A 23,678-nucleotide genomic window follows, 5' to 3' on the forward strand; every position below is an offset into this window, starting at 1 on the left:
GGTGAGAGCCAGGGAGTGGACTAATTGCATAGCTCTTTCAAAGAGCTACAACAGGCATGATGGGCCAAATGGTCTCCATGCTACATTATTCTATGATTATGCACTCAAGTACTGCAGGGAGACTTGAACACACTACCTTCAGACTCAGAGGACAGAGTGTGATATGAAGAATAAGTTAACACCATTGAAATGATGGATTACTTCAACATATTACTATACATAAGTTGTTAGTTTTCAAACACTTTTGTTTAAAAAGGCTTGCCTGATGCACTTTGTCTGAGAGTTACTTTGTAGTAATTCTTACTTTGGCCACATCAGCTAAAGTTAGGCAGGTCAAAACCTTGAAGTGTTTATTTGATAGCTTATATGACAAAAAGGAGAAAGACACACTCTTGGAAGTGCAAATTCATGAAGTTTAAATTAAATAAATCACATTTGCAATGATCTTCTTCCAGTTTTTAAAGAGTTTTTATTTGTTATTGTGATCTTTGGTGTTCACATAGTACGCCATTGCTTGCACTTGACTATATTCCATTTTTCTAAAATAACAAGTTACCAGTTTACAAAAAAAAAGAAAAAATTCAACTTAAATCACATTCTACTAAAAACAAATAAGTGGAATTTCCTTGGCTGGTTTAGCTAGATTCTACACATACAAACCATGGGACATGCAATTTTATTACTTCTTTTGCTGTGAACAGCAGAGCACCAAATTCTACCTCCTGTCGGAACCCCTGTCGTCAGTGCCATGATTATCAATATTGTCAACAATATGGGGGCTGTGTGCGCTGACAGAGTTGAAAAGGTCGTCTGTGTCCATAGAAGTGGTGGGTTGTTGACCAAAGCTCCTGTCATCCCCAAGGGCACCACTTCTGCTGAGCTGCTCTGCTGTCTGATCCCTTTCGTTATTTTCTCTGAAGTCTGTTGCTAAGTTGCTGGAGCTGCTGGGTGCAGCAGAGTCCACTAGAATCTGATTGTAACTGCTGTTCATTTCTGTTCTGCCTTGGTTGCTTGGCAGGTGCACACTCAATCGCGCCAGCGCTTCATTCCCGGTCTGTGAGCCACGGTGTATCCGGTGACTGACGATGATGTTGTTTCCAAACCCTCCCATGGAGGCTGTGGTAGTGCCTTGTTCTCGCTGAACGACTGCTGTCATCCAACCCTCAGCAATCAGTCGACGGATGCGTGACAGGGCATCCTCTCCTGGAATGTACTCCGGAGCATCTCCTAAAGTAGGACAAAGAGAAAAGGTTTTTGCTTACTTCTGATGCTTATGGAATGCCTTAACAAGACGTTCTTGGCCTGATATTTAAAAGTACTTTGCTACGTTAATTAAAATATTGCAGGATGTCTTTTCTTGGAAATCCATCCTCCTTCACCTAGGTAAAAATTTAATCTGCTCCCTCTCCCCACGAGATCTCAGTTCAATCGTTAATGTTCTATTTACTGCCTGAGCACTAGCAAACAGCCTGTTTGCAAACTTCTACTTTTGTGGCTGTTAACCCCCTTAACCAGTTGGTAGAAAGAGCCAATTTACCCTTGGGTTCCTTCCCTTTCTCCCCTGCACCAAAAGAATAGCTGCTGCTATGTGGCAATGGTTAAAAGCAGCAAATTATTGTGTGGCGATCATCGGGAGAGAGCAGAAACACACAAATGAAACATCCCTTCATTTATGCCACATCACCTAGTAATGAGATGAGGGGGCAGTAAAACCTAACTTGTCCAACACAGAATGAGATTCACTTTCACCCTTGCTGAAAAATCCAGATTATTTCTCAAGTGAAGATTTTCTGGTAATTTATAAATCAGGTTTCCCATCTATTCTTTGTGTGTACAACATGCATGGGGTACAGCGAAAATTTTTTTTGGAATTAGCATTAAGAGCAAATCATGCAACCCTTTTCACATCCCTTTCCAGAAATGACTAGCTGTCATCTTGAACATCCTCTCCAGGAGGATTAAGTATTCTATTCATTGGTCACAGCAACTCATGAACATTGCTGCTCTCATGAGCAAGCCATGGACATGGTACGAGTATTTTAATGCTGACCTTGTAGAAAATCAAAAGCATGTAAATATCCTACCAAAATTCACCAGGGCCCTTGTTTAGGATAAAACAGAAAAACCATTCATGGATGATTTGATTCCACACAGCGAAAGAAAGTAATCAGACAAGTGAAAAATTGGAGGGCAAGTTACCATGACTGATATTGGTATCTCTTAGTAGACAGTTACAGAGTGCAATTGGCAGAGAAAAAGATGCAGGCTGTCTGCCTACCTGTCATACAGACTGCTGCAGAGAAGAGAAGAATCTAAAGACAGAAAGTTAAACCAACATTCAAAGAGGAAATACAAAACAATCCAATTCTAAAAGAGTTCCAATGCTGTCACTTCTTTCAACTATTTATCAATGCTAATACACATATGTAATATGCAACAATGCTGATACACCGAAGTCCTTCCCATCTAAAGCAGCAGCCCCAATCTTTCACAGAAACCCCTCTGCTTGGAAAGTACGTCTGCATAGTCGCCCTTGAGATGACAAAAATACCTCTGGTATTCAGCCACACAGTGCAGTTCAATCTTTACAAAATGCCCACACACATACAATATTCAATCATACAGACAACTACAGAAGCTCGTTATACATAGTCAACATCAGACACTCACTATACAATCATGGACAACTGCAGGCACTCACTGTGCAGTTAAATACGTAACTATTATATTTTTGTATTTACAAGTAGAAAAGATTATAGATCTTTAAATTGGAATATTCAGACACCATATGAAAATCAAGTATTGCAGTTGTTGTAAAATTTTCAAGAGGTTTTCAGCTGTCATGAAATCACAGCTGTATGCATGATTGCCAGCTAAAGTTCTGTCAAACTGATAGGGAAAAAAAAGGGATTCATTCATTCCTGATAATTAGTATTATTTCCAAGTAGTTAATAGTAGATTATCGCTTAAATATCATACGACTATCACGTCAATGTAGATGGCATCATATATTAGTGATGTTGTCAAAAGTAGGCCAGAACCAAAGTTTGGGATTAACAATTATATGTCAGTATGCACATGGACACTTGCAATCCCATGACTGGTTGTTGCACAACGTCTAGGTGTACAGTGGGTGTGACTGGAGAGCACCGAGTTTTACAGAGTGCTCTATATAGATGTCCACTGCTATGGAAGAAAAATTAGGTAACAAAAGTCCCAGTCGTGGATGTACAAACACAAATATAAAATGTGATTTACCAGTTTCCTGTACTGCTGCTGTACATTCCCGATTGGGCTGTCAAAAAGCACAACAGCCAGTGTAAGATTTTAATTAAAGGTTGGCTATTCAGAAGCTGCTGTTGGATTGGCAGAAATTTTTGGTTTGCTAATACATTCCTCATATCAACTCAGGCTCAGGATTTTTTTGGGTTTATTCTCAAAGTTCCAGCATCCTAGCTGTTACCTTGACAAAGTGTGACTTTGCAGACTGGTACAAAGAGGGCTTTGTACATTAATGAGCTCATTCATGTATTAATGAGAGCCATTTACATTATTATTCACACAATCTGAGACAATAGGTTATGATCTATTATCTCATTTCAATAGGCATTCACATGAGACGGAGGGACAAACTGTTCTTTCATATGGAGTTGTCTCGTAGAAATCCAAGCTTGGGAGGGCAGTAGCTGATTTAATTGATAGCCTACAGATCAACCTTTGATTGACTCAGAGGTCAAATTGCCAACTTCCTGTCCAGAGAAAGTACAAAGACTCACATGCTCAGGTCAGTTAGGGAGTCTGCTGTGAAAGGTAGGTCCAAGGTTGCACGGGAAGTTAAGATAAGGCTGGGCAGATTGCAACTTGTCCATTCCATAAAGAAAAGTCGCTTACTCTCTAACCAGGACAGGGTGGCCTACTTTTTTTTTTAACAAATGCTAAGTGTTGCCGATTTTGGAAATCTGAAATCAAAACAGAAATGCTAGAAATACTTAGCAGGTCTGGCAGCATCCGTGGAGTGAGAAACAGAGTTAACGTTTCAGGTAGCTAGATGACCTTTCATTTGAACAATAATTTTTCCTTATTTGCTGGAAGAGGGCGAAATTAAATCCTTTAGAACTGCAACGCTGCACATTTTCTTTCTGACTGTAAAATAAAGCAGCTTAACAATCCACATCTGGCCTCATGCCACTAAAGGGTTAATCAGTCCTCCTTTTAGAAGATTGGTAAAGTGCAGGTGAGGACACTTGTGCAGGATTAAAATATCCAGTTTCCATAGCAAAGGGGTTTCACTGTTCCCCTCTCTCCCCCATTATTCTATTTTCTTTCTAGATATTGGGCGCTACAGGGGCACTTGTAAAAGTACTGAATGAAGTCAGTATCTGCTTATGGGCTTGAACAGCACTGCTGAATCCAAGAAAATATCAAATGTATATTCAAAATACATAACATAAATATATAACAAATATATATATATATACTGGACAGAGAATATTTCAGCAATCGATGCCAGAGTATTTACAAATAATGTCATAACATGAATCTCCTTGGTTGTATGTCAGCATACAGACAAAATCGAATGCACAGACAGCTCGATGCAACACTTCCAGACCTTCTGCCATATAAAATCTTGTGGTTGATTGTATTCCTTGAAACTCTTGATTAGGTCCCTGCTTCATAATAGCTGTCAGGAATCCACTTTTCTCTTTCTTATGTTATTGTTAAAAAAGCAGCATGGGCACCCACAAAAAATTGAAATTACCTTGCAGTTTGCTTGTAATATATAGCAAACATATAAATTATTAAGCATACCCTCTTATGCAGTTTAAAATTGATTATTTAGTAGATGTTGGTTACAGGGCAATAATTTTATTTTGAACCACCTAGATTTGGAAACACTTAGATAGAATGCCTCATTTTCTGTTGATGATTACAATCCTCCACTTAAGTACTGGAGCATGCACTACATTGTCGCATTGTGAGCCTGTATAAAAATGCTTTTTGTACACTTTACTCCAGAAAACTATTCAGAGGAATTTTTATTTCATTTTCTAGAAGTCAAGCATCCATATTTTTTATGTGCAGCAAGCACTGATGAAAGCACCTCCCATCAATTAGAACTGCTCACAAATCCCCGCTGTGCCTATAGTACACGAGGTAGAACTCACAAAGCAGCAGGTAAAAAGACAAACAACAGATTTTCTGGCAATGAAAAATTCCCTTGCTTTTCAGATAGACATTCAGGGCCCAAAGGGAATACGTTTTTGTGCATTATCAGAACTGAGGCAGAATGCTGAAGAACCTCAATGTCAGAAACCTAGACAGGCTGAAAGCATTCTCTGCAAACATTTGTCGATCAAATATAAGTTCTTTTTGTCAGGAACTGAAAAGTGACTTGCACCTTCCTCAGTACAGTTGATCTTACTGGATAGGAAGTTTAGTGAAATATAATTCCACACATTAAGAGGGTTAAAATAAAAGGAACATGTACATAGACCAGTTCTTTTGTGTTCCTGGATCTCCTCTGGTGTTCATAAGTTTTATTTATTTTTTTTTATTTAGAGATACAGCACTGAAACAGGCCCTTCGGCCCACCGAGTCTGTGCCGACCAACAACCACCCATTTATACTAACCCTACAGTAATCCCATATTCCCTATCACCTACCTACACTAGGGGCAATTTACAATGGCCAATTTACCTACCACCTGCAAGTCTTTGGCTGTGGGAGGAAACCGGAGCACCCGGCGAAAACCCACACAGACACAGGGAGAACTTGCAAACTCCGCACAGGCAGTACCCAGAATCGAACCCGGGTCCCTGGAGCTGTGAGGCTGCGGTGCTAACCACTGCGCCACTGTGCCGCCCATAAGTTAAATGAGATATGTCATTTCATGAGGAATAGAATATCTGTGTCAGGCAACATGCATCATTATGTTGATAAAATGCAGCTGTGTCCCGTTAAAGCCGAAAAGTATTACTTTTTCTCCAGCATCCAGGTGAATTACTGGCTTTATATCTCATATTTGCTGTCTAGTCTGGTGTACGTCCTTCATAGTCGAAGATGACCATGACATCAACTATAATTCATTGGGAGATGTTGAAACTCTTCACTGAGACTTTCAGGGTTTCCCTGAAGCACTTTTTCTGGCTTCCATGTGAACATTCCTCTTCAATTAATGCACCATAGAAGAGCTTTTTTAGCAAGCACTCATCAGGCATTCTGGCAATATGTTTTGCCATCTTATCTGAGCTCTCTTGAGCAGGGTTTGGACGGTAGGCATTATTTGTGCTAGCTGTGTGCTAGGCACAATTTAATTTATTCTATTTGACCTTTTTCTGGTGTTCCTAGCAAGTTGAATGAATCTCAGTTTTATAAAAATCAAAGATCAAAGACTGTTAAACCATGTAATGCACAATACCTTCTGCTGAAGTAAACCTGTGTCTCGGCTACAGAGTGGAAGCATTCCAATTGGTCGAATACCCTGTTAGTATCCAGGAATAACACCAGGGAAGGTGTGGTCATCCTGCTTTTATGGTGCACAACACTGAGTAAATGTCTGGTTCTATCTACCGAGGGGCTTCCTCAAATAAACCGGTTTTGATCTACTTTTGCAGCTGAGGAGGAGACAGGCCGACATGACACACAGATGCTGGTGTCCTTTCCCTCTTTATGTAGGAGGGCAATTGCGGCTATTCTGAATGATTGTGGAAGGGAGTCCATTTGTCAGCATCTGTGTCAGGTCATTAGAACTTCGTAAAACTTGGCATGAATCCATCTGGCCCTGGGGTCTTGTCAGATTGTGGCCTATGACAGCTTTTGAATGTGCTGAGAGTTTTTTAAAAATCTGTGAGGCAGGAAAGTGGGAGGTCAGGTAAGACTCAGTTTCTTACTGTGTGATCCATTACTCAAGTGTAGAGGGAGGCACAGTATCTGCCAAACTCGGCTTATCGCAGTAGGGGCACTGGTGTTTTGACAGTCCAGTTTTAGGATTGATGTGTTGGTTCTGTTCTGTTTACGACTGCACAGAGTATATGCTGCAAGTTTCCCTGACCTTTGTCCATCATTTGACTGTGGTGTATTGGAGCATTTGTTTAGTACTCACAGGCAGTACGTTGATTAGCACTTCGACATCCTGGATCAGGGTCCTTTCAGCACTAGCCATTTATGTGAGGTTTCTAGTTCACTCACATTCCAGTTTGTTCTGGATTTAGAGCCTTTTGCCATTTCTCTGATGACTGATTTTGCAGTTTCTGGCAAAGCTGAGGTGGTATCAGGTTTCGCATTCTCAGCACAGAAAGGGGCCATTCAGCCAAAGTAGTCCATGTCGGTGTTTATCCTCCACTTGAGCCTTCTCCCATCCTTCCTCATAACTCTACCAGCATAACCCTCTATTCCCTTCTCTGTCATATGCTTTTCTTGCTTCCCCTTAAACGCATCAATACTATTCACTTCAACTACTCCCTGTGGTAGTGAGTTTCACATTTTTATCATTCTCTGGGTAACAAATTGTCTTCTGATTCCTTATTTGACTTCCTGATGACTATCTTATATTGATGACTCTAGTTTTTCCCTTCCTCACAGGTGGGGACGCCTTGGGGAAAATTTATGCTCTCCCCTGGCACAGGTTTGGAGGCAGCAACAGCATATAATCGGGTGGGATGGTGGCGATGGGGGGAGATGAGGGGGGAGGGGGTGAAACCGCACCACCTTCTCGCTTCCGCCGAAATTAAGTCCGGGGTGGGAAGGCCTGTGAACGGCCGACAATTGAGCCCCTTAAGTGGGCAATTAATGCCCAATTAAGGGCCTCATCCCACCACCACAATTAGCCCGGCAACGGGCAGGATTGTTGCTGCACGGGAAGCATGGCAAGAAAAGCCATGTGGGTTGCTTGCTGGCTCCGGGGGCGGACGGGCGGGGGGGTTGGTGGGTGGGGTCCCTCATTCAAGAGCACTTAGTGCCTAATTGAGGGACCCGGCATCAGGAAGTGGGGGGGGGGGGGGGGGCGCTGAGAGCCACCTCCTTGCCCTTGCTGTGGACACCCTTCCTCCATGAGACCCCTCCCACCCTAAACTACCTGCGGCCTGAGCCCAGTGCCACTCCTGGACCTCCGGTGGGTGCTCCACCGGCAGCACACACCAGCTCCACAGTGGCGCTGCTCAATTAAAGACCCCTCTCAGAGGGATCCTTGATTCTGTGGAAGACCTGCCGCTGTCTAGTTCAGTGCCTAATTGGCACTTGATTTGCCAGGCCTCCCACAGAGGGGGTGACACAGGGTTCTGGGTGGCACTTTTGCCGGAGGTCGAGACCCCTGTTACCCAGATAAAATCCTGGCCTCTCTGTGTCTACTCGATCAAGACTGTTCAGAATTTTAAAGAACTTTATTAGGTCACTGCACAGCCTTCCTTTCTCAAGAAAAAAAAAGAGACTCAACCTGTTCATCCTTCCCTGCTAAGTATAAGTGCACAGTTCTGGTATCATACTTGTAAATCTTTTTTGTATTGTCTCCACATTCTTTTTATAATATGGTGACCAGAACTGTACATAGTGCTCCAAGAATGGTCTAACCAAGGTTCAATACAAGTTTGATATAACTTCTCTACTTTTCAATTCTATCCCTCTAGAAATTAATCCTGGTGCTTGGTTTGCTTTCTCGTGCTCTTATTGAACTGCATCACAACTTTTAACGATTTGTTCATTTGTATTCCCCGATACCTTTGCTCCTCTACCCCATTTAGATTCTTATTTTCAAAGTAATAAGTGACTTCCTTATTTTTCTTAGCAAAATTAAAATGGTTTAAGAAGGGTTTTCCTACAGGAAAGACCTGTCTGTACTTTCCTGAAGGTAAGTCATAATTTTTAAAAATTGGATGATTGAACCCCCTGATATCTAGAATCAAATAATTTTACAGAACGAAAGGAAGCCATTTGGCCCAATGTGTCTAACCTGGCTGTCTGAAAAAGTACCTTTCTTTATGCTTATTTAAGTTTAGGGATATTCTTGTAACATCAGTTTTACTGTCGCTTTGTTTGACCCAATCTAACAGTTCACCAAGGAATGAGCTGCGATTCTGGGTACCAAGGTTGTGGCAGGGGATTTGTCCTTGGCCGGGGTGTGGGTGGAAAAATTCCCTTTCTTACTCTAACCCAATAATTTCCCTCTATTTTGCATGCCATGTGCACATGTTTACTGCTTTAGAGGGAGACAGTGAACCAAAGACCAAACTGTACCCTAAGCTCTGTTAGGTAACCCCCCTCTTTGGGCTCTAAGGCAGGTGGGCATTGTTGACAACTTAATTCAAAGATCTCCCAGTTGTGTCTTCACAATGCCATTGATAATGGGGATATTACAACCTGGCCCACTGCCAGCTCTCTTGCTGCTTCTGACTCCCCTCCGCACAACCAACTTGCTTCACCGATTCCTGTTGCATCCCCATACCCAACATTATCCAAGTCCTAAAGATCACACTCTGCCCTGCCCACCAACCTACCTCAAATGCTTAGAGCTGTATTCCCAACCATTGCAGAGCAGTGCTGCAAATGATTCAGAGCTTCCAATATTTTTGGTGAAGTTATTTTAAATATAGTCCCCTGCAATGATTGGACCGTCTTCTCTCTCCCCTTCGCAGAGGCCAGTTATAAAGTCATGGTAATAAAAGCAAAATACTGCAGATTCTGGAAAGCTGAAATAAAACAAAGTGCTGGAAATATTCAGCAGGTCTGACAACATGTCTGTGGTAAAATATTTTGGGGTCCATGACCAGTAATTACAGGGATGAGAATTTTCCCACTGGCTTCTTCTTGCAGACCAGTTCAACTTAAAAAAAAAAATCACAGCCATCAGTTTCACTGCTGACAGATGCTTAGAGCAGAGACAGCACTTCTGAACCTTGGACAAGTTCAGGTTTTCCGGCGGGTTCCGATTTTTTTAAAAGCCCGCTGGGAAACCCTGAAATTGTCCGAGGCTTGGAAGCACTGTCTCTACTGACAGCTATGAAACTGACAGCTGCGATTTTTTAAAAAAAGAGACCAGATACAAAGCTGCTCATCGGAGAGTTCCCACTCTCTGCAACTGTCAGAGCGGAGGCGAGGGAGAGAGAGAGAGAGAGAGAGAGAGGGGCGGGTTTGGGGGGGCAGAAAGAGAAGGGGCGCGGGATGAGGGAGAGGGGAAGAGTGATAGACACAGAGGGAGGAGAGGGGGGAGAGAGCTGAACACAGAGGGAGGGGGGGGTGAGAAAGATGGACACAGGGGAGAGGGGTGAGAGATGGACACAGAGAGGGGATAGGGATTAATACAGAGAGGGAGAGGGGAGAGGCAGAGAGATCAAGATGACTCCTGACAGATGGACGTCTATCCTGATTCTCCGCATCGCTACATCATGTGTGCAGGCAGACATCGACTACTTTTGCAAGCAAAAACAATGCCAGGTAATCTCACTAAATAGGGAGAAATGCATTTTAAAACGGACTGTGTTTTGATGACATTAGGATGGCTATACACTTTACATACAGATTAACTGCCCCCGTGTCCGTGGCTGTGCCAATAATTTTGTCAAATGTCTGTGGTGCAATATGTTGGTGCCTATCCCTGGTCTGCCAGCATCTGTGGAAAGAGAAACAGAGTTAACATTTCAGGTCAATGACCTTTCATCAGAACAGGTCATCGACTTGAAACGTTAACTCTGTTTTTCTCTCCACATATGCTGCCAGACCAGCTGAATATTTCCTGCACTTTCTGTTTTTATTATAAAGTCATGGTGAAGGTTGAGGTACGGGTAGTCAATCAGAAGGGTTACCCCATCAGCAATCTGAGGGGAACCTGTATTATTTAAAATTATGTAGCTGCTTATTAAATACTGGTTCCTCAAGTCAGTGGTCGGAAAGTATAAAATTCCCCTCCGTTCTGGACCCTTCTGCCACAATTGGATCCATCATTCCCCTAATTTTTCACTGCCCCCCTTTGCACACAAAACATCTAATCCGCTCCTCCTGTTTCAGAGAAACACCCCATCATCTTGCTTCTATCAGTAGCATCCCACAATTCCTCTCCTAGTAATTCTACATTAGTCTGCTCCAATGTTCTCACACTTTACTTCTGCCATCCTAGTGCTGCCACACCCAGCACCCCTACTCACTCCCCCAACACCCAGTAACTCCCCCATCCAAGAATTTGTGCGCTCCTTTCATAACCCATCTTTCCTCTCAGCACTGCCAAGACTCCTCTCCCACTCCTCCAAGACTCTGGTACCTCCCTACCAGTGTTCTCAAACACTACCGTCCCTCCCAGTGCTCCATGTCTCACAATCTGCCTTCTCAGCCCCTCACACTCCTCTCCACTGCACCAACATCCAAATGACTCCCATCCCCAGGGAAACCTTCCCAACCCACACAGCTCTCCAATTCATCACAACTGCTACCTGCAGTTCCTACAGCCATTCTCCTACCTGGCAACATTTCCCCTAACATCTTCCTCTGTAAAAAGGTAAAAGGTAAAATTAACTATGCAGGTAAAATAACTTTTAAAAGTAACCAAGGTGACTGAATTACAATTTCCCCACAAATATTTGCATGATAGTTTTTGATCCTGAAGATATTAGAATCATATAACACAGAAGGCAGCATTGGCCCATCATGTCTGCGTTGGCTCTTTGAATGAGCTATCCCATTAATTCCATTCCCCATGCTCTTCCCCCATAGCTCTGCACATATTTCCTTTTCAAGTATATAGCCAATTCCCTTTTGAAAGTTAATACTGAATCTGCTTTCACCACCCTTTCAGGCAGTGCATTCCAGATTACTCGCTGCGTAAAAAAAATTTCATGACCCTTTGGGTTTGTTTACCTAAAATACTCAAATAAATGCAATTTCGCTTATTCAATTACTGTAAATCAGTAGCACTAATAACATTGTTACACAGAATAAAAAAGGCATAGAAGGATATGTTGATAGGATAAGGATAGGGTAAGATCAAGTAAAGTGAGAGGAGGCTCGAGTAGAGCATAAACACTGGCACGGACTAGCTAGGCCAAATGGTCTGTTTCTTTGTTGTAAACTCTTAAGTATTTCTATGTATGCAAAAGTGTGTATGCTCGGACTCATCATGAGCAAAGCCAAACAAGATCTGCTAGATACATATGCCATACAGCATTATTGCATCACTCATACCAGTATTTGAACCTGGACTAATACTTTTAGGCTTCCTCTAGCGGCTGAGGGAGAACAGAGAATATATTATCTAGTGAAAACATGATCATTTGCCTGTGAAGGAAAGCTGTCCAGGCAGTATTGTACTGCTCTAACATTCTTCCAGGCAGAGTAGGGAATTTGAATAATGGTGTCTGTTTTGAAGTCGATAAGCTGCATTGATTCTTTTGATCAAAGCAACTTGAACAACACAAGTGATAACCAACATCGTGGTACACATACATACATAGGGAAAAGCATACAAAAAAAACATCGGACTGGATAACTCCAGGATGCAGACTCCCATGTGTCTTGAGTCTACTCCAAAAGTTTGGGACTGCACACAATCAGCTTCACTTTTGAGGCAGAATATTTTATTTAAACTGATGTACCAGAATCAAATATTTAATTGTGAAAACTACTTCCCCATATCTCTCATTGTCACAAAAAACAAGGAATGAGCTTAACATTCACGTGTTTGGCTCACTGAAGTTCACCATTCGAGTATTTTATGTTGCGAAGTGGTTTCTACTTTGCAGCAATACCAAAGTTACAGCATCAATCTAGAGTTAGGGCCTATTGTCAACCTGTTTTTAAAAAGGGGATCCCTTGGATATCCCTCCTGGATACTTCTTAAACCTTCTGCATTTCACTTAAATTGTCAGACCGTAGGTGCATGTGCCTGGCTCGCTTCCAGTCAGGAGACTTCAGTTCCAGGCAAGCAGTTCAAATGCGTATCGGTGGCCGGAACCACATACCAGTCAAGTATAAATGTAGCATAACTCTTCCAACTTGGCACCCAAGTGTACTTTTTTTTTTCCAAGGAACAATATTCTTGCCTCTATTAATTTGCTTAGTTAATTGTTACATAACAGTACTGTAGGACAAAATTCCAATTTTCCAGCTGATTCAAGACAAGATTTGTTTCGCTGATGAAGTGCTGCCTCCTTGTGAACACAATACCCAGTGGTACTTCTATTCTGGGGATAAGACATGCAATTCAATGTGGTAAGGCTGTGACGCAATATAAGTCACTGAGCTACACTGCAAAACTTTAAACTGCCTCCTGAGGATTTTTTTGCTCAAAAAAAATCACATGAATGTCACAGAGAAAAAAATATTTAACAAAAATGACTAGTTTCCTGCTGTGTATCAAAATCAACAAAGTGCAGCTTCTTAAAAACTCATTGGTAGCAGCCCTGTGAGCATGCTACAAATCATTGCTTTTCAGGTCTACTGTAGGGTGCTGATGCTATTGTCTGCATTGGTGCTATTGATTCCTGGTTCATAATTTTCTTTAAATTCATATTGAGTTATCATTGCATTAATAGTTACACTTTCTAAAGGGAATAAATTATACAGATTTAAATCAGAATAGGTTCAGCGCGAGGAGGAAAAAAACTACACAGAATCTGATACCACAAAAGGAGGCCATTCGGCCCATTGTGCCTGTGCCAGTTCTTTGAAAGAGCTATACAATTAGACCCACACGCCTGCTCTTTACCCATATAACTTCATAGAATGTCATTAAACCACTTGCTCTCCTGTTACGACCAAGTGAGGTGGTGTCTAGGGGTCCCTCTCAGCCGTCACCTCGTCTTACTGTAACAGGGTTTAATTTCAAAGACATCATGTTTTCAGCTCCCCCTTGGTGAATCCTTGTTCACCGCTTTCCAATTATAAGGCAAAGAAACCAGCACAAACAGGTTTTCTTGGGTTTAAAGAAGAAAGGTTGAAATTTATTAAACTTGCCAGAAATGGTGGTGGGGGCAGAGATCCTCAATTCTTTTCAGAGGTACCTGGACAAGTACTTGAAGTGCTGTAATCTGCGGGGCTATAGACCAGGTGCTGGAAGGTAGGATTAGTTTGGGTGGCTAGTTTATTCGGATATGATGCGCTGAATGGCCTTCTGTGCTGTACTTTTTTCTAAACTTAATTCTAATTCGGTTAACGCCGGGGGTGGGGGTGCGGTGGTAAGGTGCTGGTGAACCATCAGTGTTGCCGGTATTAACCCTCTGAAACTGACAGCAACTTCAGGGCATCGGGCATATGCAGATTAGCGTGAAAATCCTAAAGTTGCGGTTGGTCACTCAGGGTTCTGACGTAGGCTGCACTATGGACCCCAAAACTCCCCCAGCCCCTCACCTCCCCAACCCCTGCATCGCTGGCAGTCACTGAAATCAGCGACCATTTCAACTTTCCTGCCCCCACATTGCCATTTGAAACCACATAAAAAGTTACACCATGCTCAGTCAGGTATATCTGGATTTTTAACAGTGATGTGCTTGATTAAATTTGACGCACAACAGAACTGATCCTGAAAATAAAATGTTATAATCGTGAAATGCTGATAAATGATTAATTAGTAGATTTTTAAGCTCATTTTAAAAAATTTATTTTGTGATCAGTGGCGAATGCCTTTGCTTTGCTGCTGACTGCAAAATCCGGCCCATTGTTTATTAGAGAAAATAGTGCAATACAGAAGAGTGATTACATAATCCAATCTTAATTGATGAGTGAGAATGTTTATTTGCGCATTTGGGAATGAATTCAGGGCATTAAACATATTGATGCTGAAGCATTTTTAAACAACCATCTGAAGAATATATTATTATTATGGTAGATAGTTGTATTCAATTTCTGCACCAGCTGTGGCTGAAAATGCAGTAATAAACACCATAAGAAAGAACCCGTGTGCTTCCAATTTGGTGTGACTCAGTACCACAGTACTTTTATGCACCTGACTGAGCAATACAGGTGGGGTTATCAGAGCTAATCGACAAAGTATAAACAGCTTTTGTTAGGAGTCCATATTACATTCACTGTTCAAAGTTATCTCCCAGCTGGGTTTAAATCAGGTGGAAAAAACAAAGAGCACTTTTGCCATTGAGAAAAAGAAATCTATTCCAGATAAACAATCTTTATTTTGCATACTAAATGGTAACAAAAGAACCAGAGGCACTGCTAACCACAGGTGTTGTCTAATGCGAGATAAAAATTAGGCAGTTCATAACAGTAGTAATTACTACAAATGCATAAAATTTGAAATAAAGCTGTGAAAATTCAATCACCAGTTTTTTCAATGTCTTTCGTTTAAACCAAAGAAACTCATAGGATGAGGGCAGACACCATTCCTCTTGAACGCAAGAGAAGCCTAGTGATGCATGCTGGGAAATTCTGAATATGCTCTGAATCTACAGATTTGGCTGGCAATTCCCTTCAGCCGTTCTGGGAATAGTGCATCCGCTCAAAGTGCAGGATTCCAAGACAAACTGAGGGTTTGAAACAAAAAGTTTCAAGGAGGAACCATAACTCTAAGATTTAGGGTAGCTATGGAAAAGGACTAAGATGGACTGGAAATAAAGGTACTGAATTGGAGGTAGACCGATTTCAATATGTTATAACAGGATCTGGCCAAAGTGGACTAGGAGCAGCTACTTTTGGAAAGTCTACATCAGACCAGTGGGAGTCATTCAAAAAGGAAACAGAGAGAGTTCAGAGCCAACATGTTCCCGTAAAGATGAAGGGTAGGACCAACAAGTCCAGGGAACCCTGGATGTCAAGGGATATAGAGGATTGGATAAGGAAAAAAAAGGACGCTTATGGCAGATTCAGAGGGCTAAAAACAGCAGAGGTCCTAGAGAAGAATAGAAAGTGTAGGGGGGGGGGGGGGTACTTAAAAAAATAATTAGGAGAGCAAAGAGGGAGCATGGAAAAACACTGGCAGGCAAGATAAAGGAAAATCCCAAGGCATTTTATAAGTATATTAAGGGCAAGAAGATTACCAGGGAAAGATTAGGGACCAAAGTGGCAATCTGCGTGTAGAGCCGGAGGATGTAGGTGAGGTTTTAAATGATTACTTTTCATCTGTGTTCACTATGGAGAAGGACGATGTAGGTGTAGAGATCAGGGAGGGGGACTGCGATATACCTGAACAAATTAGCATTGAAAGGGAGGAGGTATTTAGTGCTTTTAGTGGGCTTAAAAGTTGATAAATCCCCAGGCCCAGATGAGATGTATCCCAGGCTGCTATGTGAGGCAAAGGAGGAGATTGCAGGGGCTCTGACACAAATTTTCAAATCCTCTCTGGCCACAGGAGAGGTGCCAGAGGACTGGAGGACATCGAATGTGGTACCATTATTCAAGAAAGGTAGCAGGGATAAACAAGGTAATTACAGGCCAGTGAGTCTAACATCAGCGGTAGGGAAACTATTGGAAAAAATTCTGCGGGGCAGGATTAATTTCCACTTGGAGAGGCAGGGATTAATCAAGGATAGTCAGCATGGCTTTGTCAGGGGGAGATCATGTCTAACAAATTTGATTGAATTTTTCGAGGAGGTGACTAGGTGTGTAGATGAAGGTAAAGCAGTTGATGTAGTCTACATGGACTTCAGTAAGGCTTCTGATAAGGTCCATGGGATCCAGGGCAATTTGGCAAATTGGATCCAAAATTGACTTAGTGGCAGGAGGCAGAGGGTGATGGTCGAGGGTTGTTTTTGCGATTGGAAGCCTGTGACCAGTGGTGCACCGCAGGGAACGGTGCTGGGACCCTTGCTGTTTGTAGTGTACATTAATGATTTAGACGTGAATACAGGAGGAATTAGTAAGTTTAATTAGTAAGTTTGCGGACAACACAAAGGTTGGTGGAGTTGCGGATAGTGACAAGGATTGTCAGAGGATACAGCAGGATACAGATCGGTTGGAGACTTGGGCAGAGAAATGGCTGATGGAGTTTAATCCGGACAAATGTGAGGTAATGCATTTTGGAAGGTCTAATACAGGTGGGAAGTATATAGTAAATGGCAGAACCCTTAGGAGTATTGACAGGCAGAGAGATCTGGGCATACAGGTAAACAGATCACTGAAAGTGGCAACGCAGGTGGATAATGTAGTCAAGAAGGCATACAGCTTGCTTGCCCTCATCGGTCGGGGCATAGAGTATAAAAATTGGCAAGTCATGCTGCAACTGTACAGAACCTTAGTTAGGCCACTCTTGGAATACTGTGTACAATTCTGGTTGCCACATTACCAGAAGGATGTGGAGGCTTTGGAGAGGGTACAGAAGAGGTTTACCAGGATGTTGCCTGGTCTGGAGCGTGTTAGCTATGAGGAGAGGTTGGATAAACTCGGATTGTTTTCACTGGAATGACGGAGGTGGAGGGGCGACATGATAGAGGTTTACAAAGTTATGAGTGGCATGGACAGAGTGGATAGTCAGAAGCTTTTTCCCCAAAGTGGAAGAGTCAGTTACTAGGGGACATAGGTTTAAGGTGCGAGGGGCAAAGTTTAGAGGGGATGTGCGAGGCAAGTTTTTTTACACAGAGGGTGGTGAGTGCCTGGACCTTGCTGCCAGGGGAGGTGGTGGAAGCAGGTACGATAGCGACATTTAAGAGGCATCTTGACAAATACATAAATAGGATGGGAATAGAGGGATACGGACCCTGGAAGTGCAGAAGTTTAGACAGGCATCAAGATTGGCGCAGGCTTGGAGGGTCGAATGGTCTGTTCCTGTGCTGTACTGTTCTTTGTATGATCAGTAAGTTCACAGATGATACGAAGATTGGTGGTGTTGTAAATAGTGAGGAGAAAAGCCTTCGATTACAGGACGTTATAGATGGGCTGGTAAGATGGGCGGAGCAGTGGCAAATGGAATTTAATCCTGAGAAGTGTGAGGAGATGCATTTTGGGAAGACTAACAAGGCAAGGGAATATACAATGGATGGTAGGACCCTAGGAAGTACAGAGGGACCTTGGTGTACTTGTCTATAGATCACTGAAGGCAGCAGCACAGGTAGATAGGGTGGTTAGGAAGGCATATGGGATACTTTATTAGCTGAGGCATAGAATATAAGTGCAGGGAGCTTATGATGGAGTTGTATAAAACACTAGTTAGGCCACAGCTGGAGTACTGTGTACAGTTCTGGTCGCCACACTATAGGAAGGATATGATTGCACTGGAGAGGGTGCAGAGGAGATTCACCAGGATGTTGCCTGGGCTGGAGCATTTCAGCTGTGAAGCGAGACTGGATAGGCTAGGGTTGTTTTCCTTAGAGCAGAGATGGCTGAGGGGGGAACCTGATTGAGGTATACAAAATTATGAGGGGCATAGATAGGGTAGATAGGAAGAAACTTTTTCCCTTAGTGGAGGTGTCAATAACCAGGGGGCATAGATATAAGGTAAGGGGCAGGCGGTTTAGAGGGGATTTGAGGAAAGATCTTTCACCCAGAGGTTAGTTGGAATCTGGAACACACTGCCTGAAGGTGTGGTAGAGGCAGGAACCCTTACAACATTTAAGAAATATTGAGATGAGCACTTGAAACACCATATATACTGATATAAAGGATATACTGGCACTGGAGAGGGTGCAGAGGAGGTTCACTAGGTTGATTCCGGAGTTGAGGGGGTTGGCTTATGAGGAGAAACTGAGTAGATTGGGATTATATTCATTGGAGTTCAGAAGAATGAGGGGGGATCTTATAGAAACATATAAAATCATGAAGGGAATAGATAAGATACAAGTAGAGAGGATGTTTCCACTGGCAGGTGAAGCTAGGACAAGAGGGCATAGCCTCAAGATTAGAGGGAGCAGATTTAGGACTGAATTAAGAAGGAACTTCTTCACCCAGAGGGTTGTTAATCTATGGAATTCCTTGCCCAGTGAAGTAGTTGACGCTTCTTCAGTAAATGTCTTTAAAGCTAAGGTAGATATCTTTTTGAACAATAAAGGAATTAAGGGATACTGTGGGAGCGCGGGTAAGTGGATCCGAGTCCATGAAAAGATCAGCCATGATCTTATTGAATGGCGGAGCAGGCTCAAGGGGCCGGACGGCCTACTCCTGCTCCTAGTTCTTACGATCTTATGATCTATAGCATATAAGGCTATGGGCCAAGTGCTAGAAAATGGGATTAGAATAGATAGGTACTTGATGGCCAGCGCAGACACAACAGGCCGAAGGGCCTGTTTCTGTGCTGTATAACTCTATAACTCTCTGACACAGAAGAGAACTGAATGAGTAACTTTAATCATTATCATGAAATATGTACTTGATAAAATTTTGTTTGAAGGCTTATTTTGGACAGCAACATTTTCAAATTTAATGACGGAAAAATGGAATGAATGGAATTGAAAACGACTGTTTCAACTGGTTGATCTTCTCCTTTGTTTAATCGATAGATTCCACTAACTGGTCTTTCAGGATCACTGGCTGTTTTCTCAAATCCTTGGTTGTTTTCTAGCTGCTTTCCTTGATTTTGATTTATATAGAGAGTGGTTATGAGTAAGCTCATCATCAATTATGATTTGCTGTTGGTTTATTTTGTGGGAAAAAAGCAACGTGATGGAAATGAGAAACTGAAAATTTAGAAAGTGGCTATTTGGTGCAGGAGGTAGCAGGAATGAGTGACAAGTGTAGAAAGGTGTGGTAGCTCAGGATTGGAGTATCAAAAGGGAGTAAAAGAGTTGAGGCTCTGTTGGTCACCCACTCTTACAGCTCAGTGTGGAGTTTTTTACCCATCTGGTGCAGAGCTCCCAGTTCCTGCTAAAATACCATTATAGGCAAAGATAAAATTCTACAATTCACTGAGAAAAATGACAATTTTGGAGTTCTGCCTTACTCATAAAAGCACATCAGCTCCTTGCAAATATAGCTTTTGAAATTTATCCTCATGCATTTCTTCACATAGTTTGCATAGTGTGCTGCATCTGAAGCACAATGAACATAGGAAGCAGTTGTTAGTAAATAGTGAGTAATTTTGGAAGGGATACAGTGACAATTTTCAGTGACAGTGGGTGAGGAGTAAATAGCAGTGAGTAGTTGAGGGGATAGTACTGGAGTGAGAGCAGTAAAGGTTGTGTGGCAAGGAATGGAAGGCATTCTGGGGTTTCGGAGTGCTGTCTTGGGTGTAGGTCAATGGGAATCGGGTGAAAACTTTTCACTGGCTGGAGTCATACCTAGCACAAAGGACAAAGGAAAATGGTTGCAGTTGTTGGAGGCCAGTAGTCTCATCTGGAGACACTGCTGCAGGAGTTCCTCAGGGCATTGTCCTAAGCCCAACCATCTTCGGTTGCTTCATCAATGCCCTTCCCTCCATCATAAAGTCAGAAGTGGGGTTGTTCGCGGTATTCTTTTCCACTCGCAACTCCTCAGATAATGAAGCAGTCTGTGTCTACATGCAGCAAGACCTGGACAACATTCAAGTTTGGGCTGATAACTGGCAAGTAACATTCATGCCACACAAGTACCAGGCAATTATTATCTGCAGCTAGATAGAGTCTAACCACCTCCCTTTGACATCCAATGGCATTACCACTGTTGAATCCACCATTATCGACATACTGAGAGTCACCATTGACAAGAAACTTAACAGGACCAGCCACATAAATACTCTGGCTACAAGAGGAGGTCAGAAACTAAGTATTCTGTAGTGAGTGACTCACCTGACTCCCCAAAGCCTTCAAGGCACAAGTCAGTAGTGTGATGGAATACTCTCCACTTGATGAGTGCAGCTCCAATAACACACAAGGAATGTGACACCATGCAGGACAAAGCAGTCTGCTTGATTGATACCCCATCCATCCCCTTAAACATTCACTCACTCTGCCACTGGCACACCATGGCTGCAGAGTGTACCATCTACAAGATGCACTGCAACAACTCATCGGGGTTTCTTTGAGCACCTCCCAAACTCATGACCTCCACCACCTAGGACAAGTTAGCATGCACCCGAGAATAACATAACTTCCAAGTTCTCCTCTAATTAACACACCACCCTGACTTGATATTGCATTCCTTCATTGAGACTGGGTCAAAATCCTGGAAATCCTTCCCTAACAGTACCTTCGCCATATAAACTGCAACAGTTCAAGGAGGTGGATCCTCACCACCTTCTCAAGGGCAATTAGGGATGGGCATAAATGCTGACCTTGCCAGCAACATCCACACCCTGCAAATGAATAAAAAAGGTCTTTAAGATTATGAAAGGGTTTGTTAGGGTAGGTGTGAAGACCAAAACTATAGGCAATAAATATAAGATAGTCACCATTAAGACCAATAAGGAGTTCAGGAGAAACCTCTTTATCCAAAGAATGATGAGAATGTAGAACTCGCTACCACAGGGAATGGTTGGGATAAATAGTACAGATGTATTTAAGGTGAAGCTAGATAAGTGTAAGAGGGAGAAGGGAATAGAGGGTAATGCTGATAGTATTTGATGAGGAAGGATGCGAGGAGGCTCAAGAGGACTATAAATACTAGCATGGACTGTCTGGTCCAAACAGCCTGTTTTTGTACTGCTTATTCTATGTAATTCTATGCAACCAGCTCTCCTACAGCATGCCAGGCTCACACAACATTGGATACACATTCAATAGTAGTCTTCAAAAGGGAATTAGATAAATACTTGCATTTAAGCGGGAGCTAGATAAGTATACGAGGGAGAAAGTAATAGAAGGATATGCTGATAGGGTTAGATGAAGATGGGTGGGAGGAGGCTCATGGAGAACATAAACCAGTTGGGCCAAACAGCCTGTACTTGTTATGTAAATTCAGGTAACATTAGTGTTGGTAGTGAGGCTCTAAGGCATAACAATAAGGTGGGGGTGGGGGTGCGGGGTTAGCAATGGGACAGTATTGAATGTGGAGGAGTAGTATCTGTAATTGAATAAGCAGAAATTTCTGGATGTGAAAGTGATGACCTTGGAGCAAGGATGCTTGGGTACAAGAAATATGCAAGTAGCTTCGAGTATGGCGAATGAGCATTGTGGGACACTGTAAAAAGGGATCTGGAGGCTTGTAAAAAAGCATTTGTGGCCTGTGAACATTGTTGGGGTAAGGTCTTTTTGTTCTCAGAGTTGACTGGGATTTGGCAGTGTTGGAGGGAGCTGGTTGTGGTAGTGTAGCGAAGGGAAAGGCATTCTGGTAAAACGTAGGGGCTGGAATTACAGAAAATAAAGACGATGAATTCTTAGCAATGAGCCAAAATCCAGCTGCATGTCCATACATAAATGTCGGTTAAAGAGGTTAGTATCAGGTTAGCTGTTGTTGCCGAACTCCACTTCCCCATCTCAACGCCACCCACCCTGAGAAATAGCTGTTATGTAGCGTTTCCACCTGTGATTTGGAACTGTTTTCAAGTTCTTAGATATGCCCATTGCATTTTTGCCTCTGGTGGCACCAGAGAAGGGTCGTGAGAAAAATACGTCTATTTACTGACTTTTAAAATGTTGAGAAAAAAAACTGCAACCTATGTGTCTTTCTATATCACTGTGGAGCAAAGAGAAATTGCTTGTTGACAAAATGAGATGCGGGGCTGGGAGTAAGCTAATAACTAAGCACAGAAAATATGGCTAAAACCAATAACATTAAGTATGATTGAGGCAGAAAGCATAAAAATGACAGAAAAGTGTCATATTTACTGGAAGATAACATTGAGAGAGAATATATGAACATACGAATTAGGAGCAGGATTAGGTCACACGACCCTTCAAACCTGCTCCGCTATTCAATAGGTTCATGGCTGAACTGATAACTCCACATTTCCACCGACCCCGGATAACCTTCCATCCCCTTGTTTATCAAGAATCTATCTACTGCTGCCTTAAAAATATACAAAGACTCTGCTTCCACTGCCTTTTGAGGAAGAGAGTTCCAAAGACTCACGACTTACTGAGAGAAAAAAAAATTCTCCTCATCTTAAATGGGCAACCCCTTATTTTAAAACAGTGACTCCTAGGTTGAGATTCTCCCACAAAGGGAAACATCCTTTCCACATCCACCCTGTCAAGGCCCCTCAGAATCTTATATGTTTCAATCAAGTTGCCTCTTACTCTTCTAAATTCCAGCGGTTACAAGCCTAACCTGTCCAATCTTTCCTCGAAAGACAGCCCGCCCATTCTAGGCATTAGTCGAGTAAACCTTCTCTGTACTGCCTCCAACGTATTTACATCCTTTCTTAAATAAGCAGACCAGTACTGTACACAGTACTGCAGATGTGGTCTCACCAATCCCCTGTATAGCTGAAGCATAACTTCCCTACCTTTGTATTCAATTCCCCTCGCAATAAATGATAACATTCTATTAGCTTTCTTAATTACATGCTGTACCTGCATACTAAGCTTTTGCGATTCATGCACGAGGACACCCAGATCCCTCTGCATCTCAGAGCTCTGCAATCTCTCACCATTTAGATAATATGCTTCTTTTTTATTCTTCCTGCCAAAGTGGACAATTTCACACTTTCCCACATTATACTCCATTTGCCAGGTCTTTGCTACTCACTTAACCTATCTATATCCCTTTGTAGCCCCCTTATGTCCTCTTCACAAGTTACTTTCCTACCTATCTTTCTGTCATCAGCAAATTTAGCAACCATATCTTCAGTCCCTTCATCTAAGTCATTCATATAAATTGTAAAAAGTGGAGGCCCCAGCACAGATCCTTGCGGAACACCATTCTATATGCGTGTATTATATATATATGTATACACACACAGCATAGTA

The 23,678-nt window shown here is 42.4% G+C and overlaps 1 protein-coding gene across 5 annotated transcripts in view; it reads right to left on the reverse strand.

Annotated features, from left to right (window-relative positions):
• Positions 1 to 446: 446 nt before the first annotated feature.
• Positions 447 to 23,678, reverse strand: part of LOC137376960 (activating molecule in BECN1-regulated autophagy protein 1-like) — a 577,540-nt gene continuing 554,308 nt past the window's right edge. For all 5 annotated transcript variants that reach the window (XM_068045969.1, XM_068045971.1, XM_068045970.1 and 2 more), the window contains one exon: positions 447 to 1,227. In XM_068045969.1, coding sequence (XP_067902070.1) covers positions 716 to 1,227 — 512 coding nt within the window. In that variant the 3' untranslated portion in view covers positions 447 to 715. The remainder of the gene's footprint in view (positions 1,228 to 23,678) is intronic.

Source organism: Heterodontus francisci, chromosome 14, assembly GCF_036365525.1.
Source record: "Heterodontus francisci isolate sHetFra1 chromosome 14, sHetFra1.hap1, whole genome shotgun sequence".
Classification (NCBI taxonomy): domain Eukaryota; kingdom Metazoa; phylum Chordata; class Chondrichthyes; order Heterodontiformes; family Heterodontidae; genus Heterodontus; species Heterodontus francisci.